The sequence below is a fragment of the Copadichromis virginalis genome, linkage group LG23, assembly GCF_057382275.1.
Source record: "Copadichromis virginalis isolate Kocher_CV1m ecotype Utaka linkage group LG23, C_Virginalis_male_GT1.1, whole genome shotgun sequence".
Classification (NCBI taxonomy): domain Eukaryota; kingdom Metazoa; phylum Chordata; class Actinopteri; order Cichliformes; family Cichlidae; genus Copadichromis; species Copadichromis virginalis.
Window position 1 is genome coordinate 13212851 of NC_140639.1, and position 16539 is coordinate 13229389.

At 41.5% G+C, this 16539-nt stretch overlaps 1 protein-coding gene across 1 annotated transcript in view; it reads left to right on the forward strand.

Moving 5' to 3' along the window:
- The window catches only part of atp10a (ATPase phospholipid transporting 10A), a 47224-nt gene that overhangs the window by 12654 nt on the left and 18031 nt on the right, over positions 1-16539 (forward strand). Inside the window, exons 4-10 of the mRNA XM_085447156.1 lie at positions 2365-2471; positions 2548-2679; positions 3416-3546; positions 5542-5794; positions 5894-6111; positions 6185-6379; positions 10736-11297. Coding sequence (XP_085303282.1) covers positions 2365-2471; positions 2548-2679; positions 3416-3546; positions 5542-5794; positions 5894-6111; positions 6185-6379; positions 10736-11297 — 1598 coding nt within the window. The remainder of the gene's footprint in view (positions 1-2364; positions 2472-2547; positions 2680-3415; positions 3547-5541; positions 5795-5893; positions 6112-6184; positions 6380-10735; positions 11298-16539) is intronic.

Below are 16539 nucleotides of genomic sequence, written 5' to 3' on the forward strand. Positions count from 1 at the left end.
AACAGTATCAAACGCCTTCTTTAGATCTAAGAAAACTCCGAGCGCATACCTCTTATTATCCATACATTCCGTTATCTTTTCCATTAAATCTATCAGTGCCAAAGCTGTTGATCTGTTGTTTCTGAACCCATACTGACTATCTGTCATTAATTCATATTTTTCCACAAAACTGTCAAATCTTTTTATGAAGAGTTTTTCCAGTATCTTAGAGAACTGGGAGAGTATTGACACTGGTCTATAGTTTGTAAAATGATGTCTTTCACCGGTTTTGTAAATGGGAATAACTTTAGCAACTTTCATTTTTTGTGGAAAAACTCCTTTTTGAAACGACAAGTTGAATATATATTTTAATGGTTTTACGATACCATCAATAACTGTCTTTACCGTTACCATATCAATATCATTCCAGTCTGTACTGGTTTTGTTCTTAAGTCCTCTAACCATGTCATAAATCTCTTTCTCTTCCACTGCTCTTAAAAACATTGAGCTACTATTCCTTTCAATATTTTCACCAGTGTCCCTTTCTATTCCATCAACCTTTATTTCTTCTGCCAGTTTTGGCCCTATGTTTACGAAGAATTCATTAAAGCCATTTACTATCTCCTCCATGTTATTAATACTTCTTGTCCCTTCTATAAAGTACCCAGGGTAATCATTATTCCTTGATTCATTTTTGATTATTCTGTTTAATACATTCCATATATCTCTTGTGTTATCTTTATTGTGTTCTAACCTTTTAATGTAATACTCTCTTTTACAGGATCTCATTATATTAGTTAATTTATTTTTGTAAGTTTTATACTTCATTTCAGTTTCTATTGTTCTCTTTTTTATGAATTCTCGATATAGGGTATTCTTTTTTTTGCTGGCATTTTGTAGTCCTTTTGTCATCCATGGTCTTCCTGCATAGTTGTGTTTCCTATTGATTTCAATTACTGGGCAGTTTTTATCAAGTAATGTGTTAAATGTTCTTAAAAATCCTTCGTAAGCTTTATTAACTTCTGTTTGTTCATATACAATATTCCAATCTTGCTTTAAAAGTTCATTTCTAAGACAATTTAAGGTCTTCTCTGTTCTTATTCTTTTGTAAATAATCTTATGTCCATCGTTGTTCACTTTATAATGGCAATTATACGATGCAAAGACTGGTAAATGGTCACTTATATCATTGATTAACAGCCCACTTTTTATCTTTCCTTCTATTATATTTGTAAATATATTATCTAATAGAGTTGCACAATGAGATGTTATTCTGGTCGGTCTTGTTATCAGTGGAAATAAACCTATGCTGTACATGGAATCAATAAATTCTTCTGTACTCTTATTATGATTTGGATTCAATAAGTCAATATTAAAGTCCCCACAAATAAACATTCTTTTCTGATTTATATTTGTAAATAAGTCCTCCATATTATCCTTAAATAAATATGATCATATAAAACCTGTCCTGAGCTTCCCCTGAAAAATGTCCTCCAGTACAAGAAACGCAAGCTAACAGAGTTCAGAAGTTTTGTCTTTACACCCCTGCTTTTACCACCATCATGCCTCTCCAGGTGTTGTCAGTGTGGTTTGACAGCTGGATTCACGCCAGCTGTTCTTCCAGCGTGTCCCCTCAGTGAGACGTGTTGTGTGTGAGAGACAGAAGATGAGACGCGTCCTCTGCAGCAGTCGGGCTGACCTGCGCACATGTGATTATGACTTGTGTTCGTCTCTCAGAAGGAGACCAGATGCTGCGGGTATTCAGTTGCCAGGCTACAGTGCAGCGTTGGGCACAGAGCCTCATCTCACCAGAGTTTTATTATATTACAGCCACTGACACGAGTCTAATTTCAGACTTAGAGCACTCTCTGCGTATCACGTGCTGTTATCGGCTTCTCCCACTGTCTGAGCTGCTAGTGACGGCTCTGTTATCAATCTATGACGTGTCAGTCATAAGCCAAGCGCTGGACTTTCCTGTTGGTAAACACGCCGATAGTTGTGACTCTAAAACCGGCAACAACAGAGATGATTAAATGCGGCTCTCCAGCTAAAGCTTGCTGGGCTGTTAAACTAACGTGCTTGTAATCCTTGATTTAGTAATAGGATTAATGCTGACATTAAAAGCTCAGCACCTCCCTCATAATATCACTTTGAGTTTCAAAGTGAGGGGGGGGGTGCTGCTTGGTAACTGCTCCAGTATCAGAGGGAATTTGTGCTGACTCCTCTGGAGAGGTGCGGGGATAGGAGTGATTGATTGACCGAGGTGCTCGGCGGTAAAAATCGATGTTGTGTTTGGACCGGTAATTTTGTTTCTCTCAGTATTTCTCACTTGAGTGTAACTGTGATCCTTTGGCTGTCATTCTCACGCCTCCTCTCACCTGACAGAATCCATCGAAGCGGCAGGAGAGACGCGCTTTACAAAGAGAACCTGCTGCTGCGAGGCTGCACCATCCGCAACACGGAGGAGGCCGTGGGAATTGTCATCTATGCAGGTCGGCCCCCGAAATGACACCTCGGCTGCCACGCAGCTGATCCCACCTCTGACTAACCCGCCGTGTAACTCTGCAGGTCACGAGACCAAAGCCATGCTGAACAACAACGGTCCACGTTACAAGCGCAGTAAACTGGAGAGGCAGATGAATGTAGACGTGTTCTGGTGCGTCATCATCCTGCTGGTCATGTGCCTGTTTGCTGCTGTTGGTATGTAAACAGCTGTTTGGAAGTTTAAGGCGACCTATTGTGTTCATTTCCAGCTGCTTGGTATCTCCTCAGGAGTGGTGCAGCTTTGTATCATCCACACCTCAAAATTCTCCTTATTTGTGTATATAAATAAATATTAAAATAAGATATTTTAAAAATGCATACAGGGAAAATGAGAAGAACTGTCAGAATCTTTTGGTTCTAATAACAGAAATCTGCTCTTTCCTTAAAAGATAAATGAATTTGTTTAATCTGGATTTGCTACTTAGCGTCACACCTGGGAAAACATATTTTGTCGTGACTTTGTCGTAGTCGATCTTTAATGAAAACCCTTCGTACGGTAGCCCTGAGAGGTCAAACAAACTGCAACTTAAGAAAACACCAGCAAATTTTTAAAAAATGCTGTAAAATGTCACAAAACACAGCGGAAAAGTTTCTGTGGAGACATTAAAGTGTTTGCATTAGCCATTTACTGTTAGCTTGTCACTTGTGCAGCTGCTCCGTCACGTTTCACCTCCCCAAAAACGTTTCCGTTTTGTTTTGTGAGTTTTTTGTTTTTCTTTGTGTGCTTTTGCTGCGTTATTCTATTTGTGGTTGTTTTTGATCTTTCATGGCCACCGTACCTTCACCTGTGTTAAACAAGGAATAACAAAACTCTTACACAGAGCTTCCTCTGCTTCTCTCTCCTGTCCTTCCACTGTTTGCATGAGCTGACCTTGTGCTGTTGCTGTTGCAGGTCACGGGCTGTGGATGTTTCAGTATGGAGATAACAGACCCGTGTTTGACGTTCTTAGCCCAGAGGGGACCAACTTATCGCCCATCATGTCAGCCATTTATCTCTTCCTCACCATGATCATCGTCTTTCAGGTACTAAAAAGAAAGCAGCTTAAAGAAGCAAAGGCACAGATAAAGATATAAAGGCAATATCACGGACTGTGGAATGTTTTATTCTGCTGTACATCGTGGCAGTATTTCAGCCTCCCTCTGCGTGTGACCTCTAGATCTTTTTCTCTGTTTGTTTGGAAAAGCAAAGATGAAAAATGTGTCGCTTCGAGCAGCAAGACAGTCTCTTTAATCTGAGCTCAAAAGGAGAGAAAGTGAGACCCAACAGTTATTGATCTGGTTGTGTTTTTTTTAGGCAAAAAGTTTCAGGGAAAATGTCGGCGTGCCCCGTGTCACAGCAGCAGCAGACGAGCCGCCCCGGTGTCGGCCTTTCAAAATAAACGAGAAATCGCAGAGGGCAGTTCTTTGGTCTCGCTGTGCAAATAGTAACAGTAATGCCAGAAAAATGATACACTCTGAAATAAACACATGACTGTTGAGCAGCACGAGGACTGTGTGCAGACGTCGCTGCCTTCCCCAAAGCTATGACTCATTTCTCCGGAACTACTTTCCATAAGCGTTGCCTGGAAATGTTCCACTCTGGATTACACCAACATTTTTTAAACAATCCAGCATATGCCCAGTGTACTTAAAAAATCACTTGTTTAGCATTTTGGAACTAAGAAGCAATAATTCTTTTAATTATGATGTTTTGGTTTGGGGGTTGTTTTTTTTTTGTCAGATATAGCCCCACAGAAATCCCAGATGAACTCTTTCCTCTTATTTCAGGCATCTATCTGTTCCTATTCATCCATTTTTAACTTGTTAACTGTTTTAGATATATCTAGCCACCATGTGTAGCCAGTGTAAGCATTGTAATATGTGCAATATGTAATGAGTTGCAAGAGGAAAGTTATAGAATGATACAAAAATGAGCCACCAAATGACGAAATATAGCACTTATATTTTATTAGATGTTGGTGATGATGATCTTACTGGTTATGGTCATGGAGGGAGTTGTCCTATTGGTTGACTTCCACATTAAGAAGGTGTGACTGGGCCTTCCTGTCCTCTCGTTTCCGTGCTTTTTATTACCGTAGTTACTACTGACCATGTAGTCATAGCACTGCTGAACCCAAACCCTTTCATTCGCTGCTAAATCGTCCCGGTTACGACTGCTTGAGAACCTCTGTGACTTCTCAGTGGACACAGCGAGCCAATGAGAAGAAAGCTCGCCTTCTGTCTGTACTTCACTCATTCCAGTAACCTGTGAACTGGGATGGATTGTGAGACGGATGAGCTATGACGTGTTTGACGTACCGGTTTTATCCCGAACTTGTGAACTGAGCAGTTTGAGCTGTGTGAGGTCACAGACACTAAAAAATAAATATCTGTAAAATATTCGGTTAATGCGACATCTGCTGCCACCCTCATGCTTCCTCCCCAGCCTCTGGCCTCAGGCTTTCCATGTGTGATCATTTAAAATTTGCTTTAAATTAGTATTACCGGTACTAATTAATGTACTTAATATTTGACTGTTCAAGATTTTCTTTTTGGGTTTTCCAATAATTGAATCTCTTTTTTACAAGATTTATTTAATTATTTATATGAATTGATTTTTTTTAGCTGCAGTTTACTTTTTTCTGTCTCTACTGTTCATCCATTTAACTTCATAACTGACTTTTCTTGTTGCATTTAGCTACGTATAGCACCAGCACATCCCTGCAATTTCAGTGTATCCTTTCTTTTCATATTTTCAACCCTTTAACCATTTGAGGTTTATTTGAGTCGATCTATTTGATCTCTTTTACCTGTTTTATTTTTAAGCTTCGCTTTTAACTTACATTGGGTTTTTTTGGGTTGTTTTTTTTTTGGGGGGGGGGGGTCCCTCATTAACGCATTTAAACTTTTTTACATCTTTAGCTATTTGTTCTTCTGCATCTTCACTCTTTATTTGATTTGATTTCACGTTCAGACGTTCACACCATCTTTCCATCAGTTTCCAGGATGACAGCCTGCTCTGCCTCTCTCCTCTCCTAGGTCCTGATACCCATCTCCCTTTTTGTGTCAATTGAAATTGTCAAGATCTGCCAAGTGTACTTCATCCATCAAGATATGGATCTGTACGACGAGGAGACAGACTCCCACCTGCAGTGCAGAGCACTTAATATCACAGAGGATCTGGGCCAGATGCAGTATATCTTCTCTGACAAGACAGGCACGCTGACGGAAAATAAGATGGTGTTCCGGCGCTGCACTGTGGCAGGGGTGGAGTATTCCCATGATGCCAACGGTGAGACGACCAGCCAACCCTCTCACACGCTCCCTTAAAGAAACAGTAAGCGGTCATCATCTTCTAAGTCACCACTAACGGTGTGTGTTTGTTTTTCAGCTCGAAGACTTGCCATGTACCAGGAAATGGACTCAGAGGAGGAAGAGAGCATGTCTCACGGTGGCACCCTCCCCAGGCGGGACAGCGTGACCAGTCACCAGAGCGCCCGCGTGGTGCTGCGGTCCCAGAGTACCAAGTCCCACCGCAGGACAGGCAGCAGGGCCGAGGCCAAGAGAGCCAGCATCCTGTCCAAGCACACGGCCTTCAGCAGCCCCATGGTGGGTCCTCATTACTGCTCTACAATCCTCATCCTGCATCCTTTACCCTAACAAACCTCCGTCTGTTCTGCAGGAGAAAGACATCACCCCCGACCCCAAGCTCCTGGACAAAGTCAATGACTGCAGCAGTCAGATGGACTTCATGCGCTTCCACAGCCAGCCTATGTCCCAGCTGCCCTCTGACCTCTCAGACATCATCGATTTTTTCATCGCTCTCACAATCTGCAACACGGTGGTCGTGTCCTCCCCCAACCAGCCAAGACACAAGGTAACACTCACCTGTTCAGGTCAGAAACATCAGTTTGGTCAAACCTCTGTCAGGTCAGAGAGGGATTGTTTGTGGACTGGGCCGCACAATGGTCAAGGTCAAGGTCAAGGTCAGATTTATTTATATAGCACATTTCCAACAGCCGATGCTGCACAAAGTGCTTAACAATAACAATAAAATTAAAATGATGTTACCTCAACTTCATTCCACACCTCCTGATTTCTTCTCTTTTGACTTTCGTGTGTGTGTGTGTGTGTGTGTGTGTGTGTGTGTGTGTGTGTGTGTGTGTGTGTGTGTGTGTGTGTGTGTGTGTGTGTGTGTGTGTGTGTGTGTGTGTGTGTGTGTGTGTAAGAGAGAGAGACTTGCAGGTGAAGCAAGCCTCCCCTTTAATTCCTCTAATAGGTGCATGTGTGCAGCTGGTAAAGACACTAAGCTCATAATAAAGTGTTGACAGCGTGTCAGTGCCTGACTTGCTGCAGTCATCAGAAAGCATCTTAGCTTTTTATCGGGGCAAGTGTCGGCTCTGGGAAATTATTTATATAAAATCTGTTTTGGTTTTTTTGGACTATGAAGCCTAAAAAAGACAGAAGAGTTACAGGCCCTTGGTGTGCAAAGGGGTCGGTTCAGATTTCATAAGTACAGGAGGTAGATGAGATAGAAAAGTCTAAAGCCTAAATATATTTTCTGTTAAGAACAATTTTTTTTTCTCTTAAGCGACTCTGAGCGTCAGTATCTCAGGATCGATCATAGTGTGAGAAAACTGCACCGATTTAACGTCTGTGACATTGAAGAGCATTGGTACCCTGCATGCTTATTTTTTTCTGAGAATTCACTGGGGAAAACCTAAAGTGCATTGTGGGTAAATGTTTAGGGCTCATGGTGGGATAGTTCCATCTTCATCGAAATAAGTTTTTGTAGAACAAGTCAGGTTCTTGGCAGGGGCAACAGGAAAGGTTTTATAGGCATGAATTAAAAAGGAAGCATTAGATTGTATATGTTCAAAATGGCAGGATATTATAATAGTCCAAATCCATGATTCGGTTCATTGCTTAAGCAGCTCCCTATGACTTATTAGAATAAACACCAGAGCGCATGACAGTTTCATGTGTCACCACATGCACATTACTGGGCTGTTGTTCAGCCTCTTTTTGCACGCCTTCTGTTTACACCAGCACGACATGTGCACAGCTAACCATCACACCACAGACTCGTCTCTGCAAAGTGACGTGAAGTCTCCTCTGTCAGTGATGTAAGGAAGGTAATCTGCAGTGGCAGCAGATCAGCGTTTGGAGTTTTTCCATATCTGGGATTGTGATTTACAAAGTATTAGGGCTGTTCGATATAACGATATATATCGGATGATGATATAAAAACGTCTATCGTTTCATTTTATGCTATCGTTTGTTTCGTGGTGTCGCAAAATAAGCTGTTTATGGCAATATTTTTCCATCGTTTTGATGGTCACTGTAGTGGCTATATTAATTTCTTAAAGTCCTCTCTTTCTCTTACATTTAATATAACCACACTACGGAGGGACAAGCGCCTGTTTTTTATGCGTTGTTGTTAGCAACAACGACGGTAACAGCATCGCGTGTCTGCTTGTTTATGTTCCACATAAACCTTTCACAATAAAGCTCAAGATCCTGTTGAGACTTTTCAAAATAAACTTTTCAAAATAATCTGCTCTTTCACGTGAAAGAGCAGATTATTTACGGATGAGAATTAAAAAAGAGCCGGCAGGTGCTAAAAAATAAACCTTAGACTCAAACGTTAGAACAGGCCTTTCCCCGCAGCACGCCGTGTAATAAATACTCATAAAGAAAACGGCGGCCGTTACAACTTATGTCTAAAAATGTATCGTTTCATGCATCGGTTGAAACACTCGACTCCAGCTACACGACGCGCAGCTGGAAACACTTCACGCAAGTCGAGCTGCACGAGATTCACAGAATTTACAGAAAATGTTACATTTTTGTGATTTATATCGTTATTGGACGATTCTTATTCTTATATCGGGATATGAGAGTTTGGTCATGTCGCACAGCCCTACAAAGTATCATTAAGAATTCATACATAACTGGTTTGGTTCACAGTTGCACTGATGGTTAGTGGACATGTAGTTTGAGGTCACAATCATATAATGCTCCAAATCATTAGTTCCCATGGAGACACTTTACTTTCTTTGATGGTTCCTTGTAATCTATATAACTATTAAATGTACAGACTGGAGGTATTATAAGTAGTATTGGTGGAAAACATTTAATTGAAAAACAATAATAGACAGAGTATAAGAGCATTCTGGATCTCAGAGCCCATCGACCTGCTCAGAAAATTATGGGGTTGCACAATCATTAGTGGTTTAAAGCATGGGTCTGCTGTGTGTTGCTGTCTGTAGAAGTAGATTTATTTTTGACTTCTTTACAGTGAAATAAGTACAGATCCTGTGCTTAAAAAAATACTAACGAGCCTGTTTTGAAAATGTAAGAAGTAGAAAGCACAGATATGTATTTAAGCGAGGAGTAAAGTAAAATAAAACGTTGTCAGAATTCTGCCTAGGTTTAGTAAAGTATTTGTACTTTGTTACCTCCCACCTGTGGTTGCAGGTGACCTCGTTCTCATACAGCTCACACTCATGAGGTGAACTTCAGGTTTTTCACAAATCCTTTGTGATCCAAAGAAGATTCATATCTTAAAGCTGTGTCTGTATCAGTGGAGAAAAATGCAACTGAAGTCCTTCCAGCACGCTAACAAACGAGCTTTGTGTTTTGTGTTTATGTTTTTTTTGATCCATGTGGGAGTAGTTTCCACCTTTTGAGCGAAAGCTGCATGTTACGAGTTTAAAAAAACGTTCCAGATCTGACGCTGAAAGTGTGCGCTTGCACGTAGCTTTCACTACTTTTTCTGTTAGCGTATCCGCGTTTTGTTTCTGGGCCTGGGTGTGGTCCTCCTGTCAGGAGGCGATATCCTCTCCTCGCCTCACGCGGCGTGCACTGGCTCACAATGGATCCCGACTGTCAGAGCACAAATCTGCTCGATGAAACTGTACACGGTGGCACACCGTTTATGTATGTCTGTGTTTCTCTTTGGAGGTCATCTGATAAGATGCACGTCTGCACAGAAGCGCTGACTTTTCTTTCGGTTTTTATCGGTTGTTTTGCTGTCCCGTGTTCCAGAGCAATTGTTCACATTTTTATTATGATGCCCTTGTGCGTAGCTGGGCCACTGAATGATTTATTCTTGTATATATATGTGAGAACTGTGGTTCCCGCTGCCAGGAGACCTTAAAGTGAGTCGCTTTTTCTTCTGTTGTACTGCGGCACCTTGGGATGAATGATTGGCCGAAGGATTATGGCCAGGAGAAGCTTTTTCATCAGAGATAAAGTCCTCTGTAGTACCAGAGCTTTTCAAACATTTCTAAGGACTAAAACGATGTAGAACATCCATCTTATGAGCTTCTTAACCTTAAGAAATATTCCCCCAAAAGCAGCACCTGAATTCACTCGGAAGTCAACTTCTTATTCATTTCATCCATTTGAGCATCTTTCTTAGTAATGCCATATGCTGCAGTAGTCATAGAGCCAGAGGCCAGTGGCTAAATTCATCGTTATTTACGTTAATATCAAGTATTTTAACCTCAGGATCTCTTTTAACCAAGTACCAGTCTCCCCTGCAGAAAGCTGCAGTTCCTCCAACGTCCATCGGAGGCTCCAGAAATGAGTCAGTCCCTCTGGATTGCCACATTAACATCTCTGACTTTGCAACACAAATGGGTTGAAGCCTTTAGCTGTTCACTCCAACAACAGTGGTTGATGTGACAGTGGCTACATCCATCTTTTATTTACAGTCTGTGATCTACACCGATTCCCACCCAGTGACAGAATCTCGCCTCAGAGCCCGATTTGGATTATTTACGCAGTGCTGCGTAAGTCGTTTTAACTTGCTGGCCTTTTTCTTAAATCCACTTATGCACAAAATCGATTTTTATATTTGACCTTTTTAGGTATTTTGTACTGGCTGATGAGCATAAATGATTTTTTTTTTTGACACAACTATTTAACAATCTATAGAAAGAGCACTTGGCTTTTATCGCTGTTTTTTACTGTGTTGGTTCTTTTTATGGAAGAATCTGTCCCAATGTCTGTTTAAGTGAGAGAAACACTGTTGTGTCACATTCTCTGCGTCAGACTCTTATTGCCCTAAAATGAGCCTGATGGGTTGTCTCGTGTCTTTTATCACTTTCAGTGGTCTGTGTTAGATTTAAGAGCACCTGGAGAAAAAAATGAAGATGGAATCAGGGTCTGTTCTCTCTTGGATTATAAAAACATTATTTTATGCCTACACTTTCTGCTCCTGCAGGTCAGGATGAGGTTCGAGCTAAAGTCTCCAGTGAAGACCATCGAGGACTTCATCAAACGCTTCACCCCCAGCCGACTGACCTCCGGCTCCAACAGCAGCAGCTCCTCCAGTCTCATCACCAACCGATCCTCCAATAAGGGCTGCTCCAGCCTGCTGTCCTCGCCCTCGGCAGAGAGCACACTCACCAAGCTGCACGAGGAGCAGCCCTCGGGAGGTTTGGAGCAGGCTTTTAGCCCCATCCCGCCATCCTACGATGGAAAAACCTCCTGGAACCTCGACGAAGGAGAGCTGCGCTACGAGGCAGAGTCGCCCGACGAGGCCGCTCTGGTCTACGCTGCCCGGGCCTACAAGTGCTCCCTGGTCGGACGCCTCCCCGACCAGGTGATCGTGGAGCTGCCTCACCTGGGGAAGCTGAGCTTCGAGCTGCTGCACACACTTGGCTTTGACTCCACCAGGAAACGCATGTCTGTGGTGGTTCGACACCCTCTGACTGATCAGATCACCGTCTACACTAAAGGAGCAGACTCTGTCATCATGGATCTCATCAAACCCCCCGACACAGGTAGGAAAACACTTGTTTGGGAAATCTCTGCAGACCGTTGTGACCAGTGAGATTTTTTTTTTTTAAATGTTAATGGGGATAATAAGCAACGGCACTGCTTTGGCTTGTGATCATGATGTGGTTTGGAGTGCTATGTGAAAGATGAAGCATTGTTTAGTGAAATTACAGTTTCATTATAGCATGAGATATCAGACATGGAGATCAGCCTCAAAACACAGCATTTAATCTTTGCAGCTGATTCTGTGGTCCACTGAAACTGCAAACATAACAAATTTCTCCCAAAAGAATTATTGACTGAGGGAACTGATTAACAGATGACTTTCAAAAAGCAGGCATTTCCTCTAAATCAGGGATGTGAAACTCATTTTATGTCATTGATCGACCAAACTGGTGAAAGTGCCAGTCGCAGTTTGACATTTTGCTAAACATTTAACAGTTTTTCTACATAAGAAAGACGTTCTGCAGTAGCAACTGAAAGAAATCTGTCAGGATGACTCTTTGGGCTTTAAATTGTAAGACATAAATGTTTAAAATTACAGTAAAAAGCTCCAGTAGCCCAGACTGAGTTTTTAACTGTTAAATAAATATATTAAAACAAAAAAATATAAATTTCTATCATAGTTGGTGGAAAAACAGGACATTTTCTGTCATTTCATTGTTTCCCTTTTACTTCAGTGTAGTATAAATGAGCATGGGGGAGGTCTTCATCAGTAGAAAAGTTGTCAAAGTCTTAAACATTTGCCCTCCTTCACATTTTTCACACCTGTCCTGCGGGCCGGTTTGGAGTCTTTGCTGGGCTGATTCTGGCCCCAGGCCTAGTTTGTGACACTTCCGCTCTAAAGCTGGCTTTTGACATTTCTTTATACTTTTCTGCTTCGTTATGCAAATCAGTTTCTGTCATTAAAGGTGAAGTGAGGCTTTAGCTCGATTGACTGCAGGTAGGGCTGTTCAATATAATGATATATATTGGATGACGATAGAAAAACGTCTATCGTTTTATTTTACGCTATCGTTTGTTTCGTGGTGTCGCAAAATAAACTGTTTACGGCAATATTTTTTTCATCGTTTTGATGGTCACTGTAGTGGCTATATAAATTTCTTAAAGTTCTCTCTTTCTCTTATATTTAATATAACCACACTACAGACAGACAAGCGCCTGTTTTTATCCATTGTCCTTAGCAACAACAACGGTAACAGCATCGCGTGTCCACTTGTTTATGTTCCACCTAAACCTTTCACAATAAAGCTCAAGATCCTGTTGAGACTTTTCAAAATAAACGAAATCACGTGAAAGAGCAGATTATTTACGGATGAGAAGTAAAAAAAGAGCCGCCAGGTGCTAAAAAATATACCTTGGACTCAAACGTTAGAACAGGCTTTTCCCCGCAGCACGCCGTGTAATAAATACTCACAAAGAAAGCGGCGGCCGTTACAACTTATGTCTAAAAATGTATCGTTTCATGCATCGGTTAAAACACTCGACTCCAGCTACATGACGCGCAGCTGGAAACACTTCACGCAAGTCGAGCTGCACGAGAGTTACAGAATTTACAGAAAATGTTACATTTTTGTGATTTATATCGTTATCAGACGATAGATGTCTTATATCGGGATATGAGGGGTGGCTGTAGCTCAGGTGGCAGAGCAGGTCAGCCACTAATCAGAAGGTCGGTGGTTTGATCCCAGGCTGCCTCCTGGCTGCATGCCAAATATCCTTGGGCAAGATACTAACCCCGTATTTGCCTACTGGTGGTGGTCAGAGGGCCCGGTGGCGCCAGTGTCCGGCAGCCTCGCCTCTGTCAGTGCACCCCAGGGCAGCTGTGGCTACAATGTAGCTTGCCATCGCCAGTGTGTGAATGTGTGTGTGAATGGGTGAATGACTGAATGTAGTGTGAAGCGCTTTGGGGTCCTTAGGGACTAGGAAAGCGCTATACAAATGCAGGCCATTTACCATGAGATTTTGGTCATATCGTACAGCCCTAACTGCAGGTTGACTCTAGAAGTAGCTGTGTGTAGTCAAGACACCGCTATAAGGCGAGACTCTGCTGTGATCTAGAAGAAATTAACACCACGAGTTAGGACTGTTTGCTTTTGTTGTGTCTATGTATATGTTGAAAGTGCATGTATGTCATGTGACTACAGTGGTTAAAGTATCCACACTTTACCTGCTTCACATTTTGTCCAACGTGGACAGACACATGTGGAAACGGGACGACAGTGTTATTTTGTTTTTTCTTATATAGTAACTTTGAATCCCTTTTGGAATAAGGCTGTAACGTGACAGAACAAGTGAACACTGTATACTGTCTGTAATTGTTGTAGAGTCTTTATGCTACAATATGAAACGCATTGAGATGACAGACTTCATGAATTGGTGCTTTATATCTGATCGTCTATTTCAGGTTTGAGTGGTTCATTGTATACAGTCTGTGGAGGTCTGTGGTCTTGGTCTTTATAAACACTCGAGGTTTCACTGATACTTCCCCAAACCCTCATGCTTTCTACTCAGGTGAAAGGATAAGGTCACATGTTATATAAGGACTTTTATTTTTAGAGCTGCTGAACTCAGAGCCTGCCTTGACTAGGGTCTTAAAAAAGAAAACTTCCCTGTGTTTTTTTTTTTTTCCTTTTTTTCCTTGTTCCATATTCTACAGCTTCTTTTATGTCCTAAAGGCAAAGGTGTAGCAGGGTCTTACTATTCCAGTCACACAAAGACCTACACAGACCTGTACCAGACATCTGTCCAGGGGTGCTTAGCAAAGACTGTTTCAACCCACAGGAACACGTGACACAACACGCAGTGTGGAGGTCTGCAGCCTGGGATTACGTCACCTTTTTTAATGATATTATTGCTTTAGAATAGTTTAGAAAATTCCCATGACAGTGTCAAAGAGTTAACAGGTTAACATCTTTATTCCACATCTTAGAGAAATCTATAAAGAACTGGAAACTGTTTACTGACTCAAATAATAATAATAATGGATTGGATTTATATAGCGCTTTTCAAGGCACCCAAAGCGCTTTACAATGCCACTATTCATTCACTCTCGCATTCATACACTGGTGGAGGCAAGCTACGGTTGTAGCCACAGCTGCCCTGGGGCAGACTGACAGAAGCGAGGCTGCCATTTCGTGCCATCGGCCCCTCTGGCCAACACCAGTAGGCGGTAGGGTAAAGTGTCTTGCCCAAGGACACAACGACCAGGACAGAGAGCCCAGGGATCGAACCGGCGACCTTCCGGTTACAGATACGCTTCCCAACCCCCTGAGCCAAATTTAACCTTTCTTAAAATTCACCGTAGTTTCTTGGATATTAGTTATTTGTTGGGAAAATATTTTATTGTTATCTCTAGGGCTGTTCGATATAACGATATGTATCGGATGACGATATAAAAACGTCTATCGTTTCATTTTACGCTCTCGTTTGTTTCGTGGTGTCGCAAAATAAACTGTTTACGGCAATATTTTTTTATTGTTTTGATGGTGACTGTAGTGGCTATGTTAATTTCTTAAAGTTCTCTCTTTCTCTTATATTTAATATAACCACACTACGGACAAGCGCCTGTTTTTATGTGTTGTGGTTAGCAACAACGACGGTAACAGCATCGTGTGTCCGCTTGTTTATTTTCCACATAAACCTTTCACAATAAAGCTCAAGATCCTGTTGAGACTTTTCAAAATAAACTGAATCACATGAAAGAGTATGCAGAGAATTTACGGATGAGAAGTAAAAAAGAGCTGCCAGGTGCTAAAAAATAAACCTTAGACTCAAACGTTAGAACAGGCTTTTCCCCGCAGCACGCTGTGTAATAAATGCTCACAAATAAAACGGCGGCGGTTAAAACTTATGTCTAAAAATCTATAGTTTCATGCATCGGTTAAAACACTCGACTCCAGGTACATGACGCGCAGCTGGAAACACTTCCCGCAAGTCGAGCTGCCCGAGATTCACAGAATTTTCAGAAAATGTTACATTTTTGTGATTTATATCGTTATTGAGACGATAGAATTCTTATATCGGGATATGAGATTTTGGTCATATCGCACAGCCCTAGTTATCTCCAGTTATTGCATTTACATACAGAGTTTTCAAACTGTTTGACGTTTGTCTTTCTTTAAACTCTGTTTATCAGTTCCGGTTTTCTTGTTTGATTAACTTTCCTTACCATAATCCAGTCTGAATCCAGATCTCTGCTGGCATCTCCGTAATTGTGATATTTTGGAGCAAAGAAATCCTCTTCCCATTCAAATGTTTTGAATCCAGATAAAAAACTGGATAATGTTAGCAGATCTTTTACGATTCTGTAATTCCATTTACTTTTTGCACAACCGGATTTCAGGATTTGGTCCTATCAGATTGGATTAATCCTGCCAGATTATATTTCAGCAACTGGGCCCTGAGATTTACTAAAGCATTAAAACCTGCAGTTCCTCCAACATCCACCAGAGGCTTCAGAAAGGACCCACATTTTAAAACATCCAACTTTACAGTAGAAATAAACATGTTTTTATTCGGCCACAAAAAAATGTGTTCCTCTTTTATAAAAACAGACAGATACATTCATCTTTATACTGGAGTGAGGTAGTCACTGGGTGTGGCTGCTTTGATTGGCAGACTGCTGGCTGGCTGCTAGGATTCATCTTTGGTGCAACTCTCTGACAGATGATGTGAAAGGCAGAGAAAAACACATACAAAAATGCAATCATTTCATTCCACTTATTATAATTCGCTAATATTTTAGAGTCATAATAGTCCTTGACATTAACTGGTTCACACAGAATTTCCACATCTGGACACAGATGGCATCGACTTCTCACAAAGATGAAAAACAAAATGAAAAATGTTATAATGAGCCCCTAAATACACTGAGTCTACTATGTGTGGGAAGCACGAGTAGTAAGTGAATAAATCGAGTCGTAACTGTGTCAGTAGATGTTGGCATATCGTGGACTGCGTGTGTATCCTGCAACAGTGTTTACCACACTTTATACAAGCTTTCCTATTACGGCACAATTCCTTCACCGCATCATTTGCTCAGAAGTGTAAAAGTGCTCTGAAGTGCTTTTGTTTTCATGGACTGAATCAGCCGGTGCAGCAAACTGTCTTGGATCCCCTTCAGTAAGAGCATGCTGTCACGTTGTGCGAGTAATACATTTCTTTCACGTGCCTGCTTAGTGGCTCCCTCATGTTCATTAAAGGCATCTCAACACGGCTGCGTAAAAATGGCTCTCCAGCTGAAAT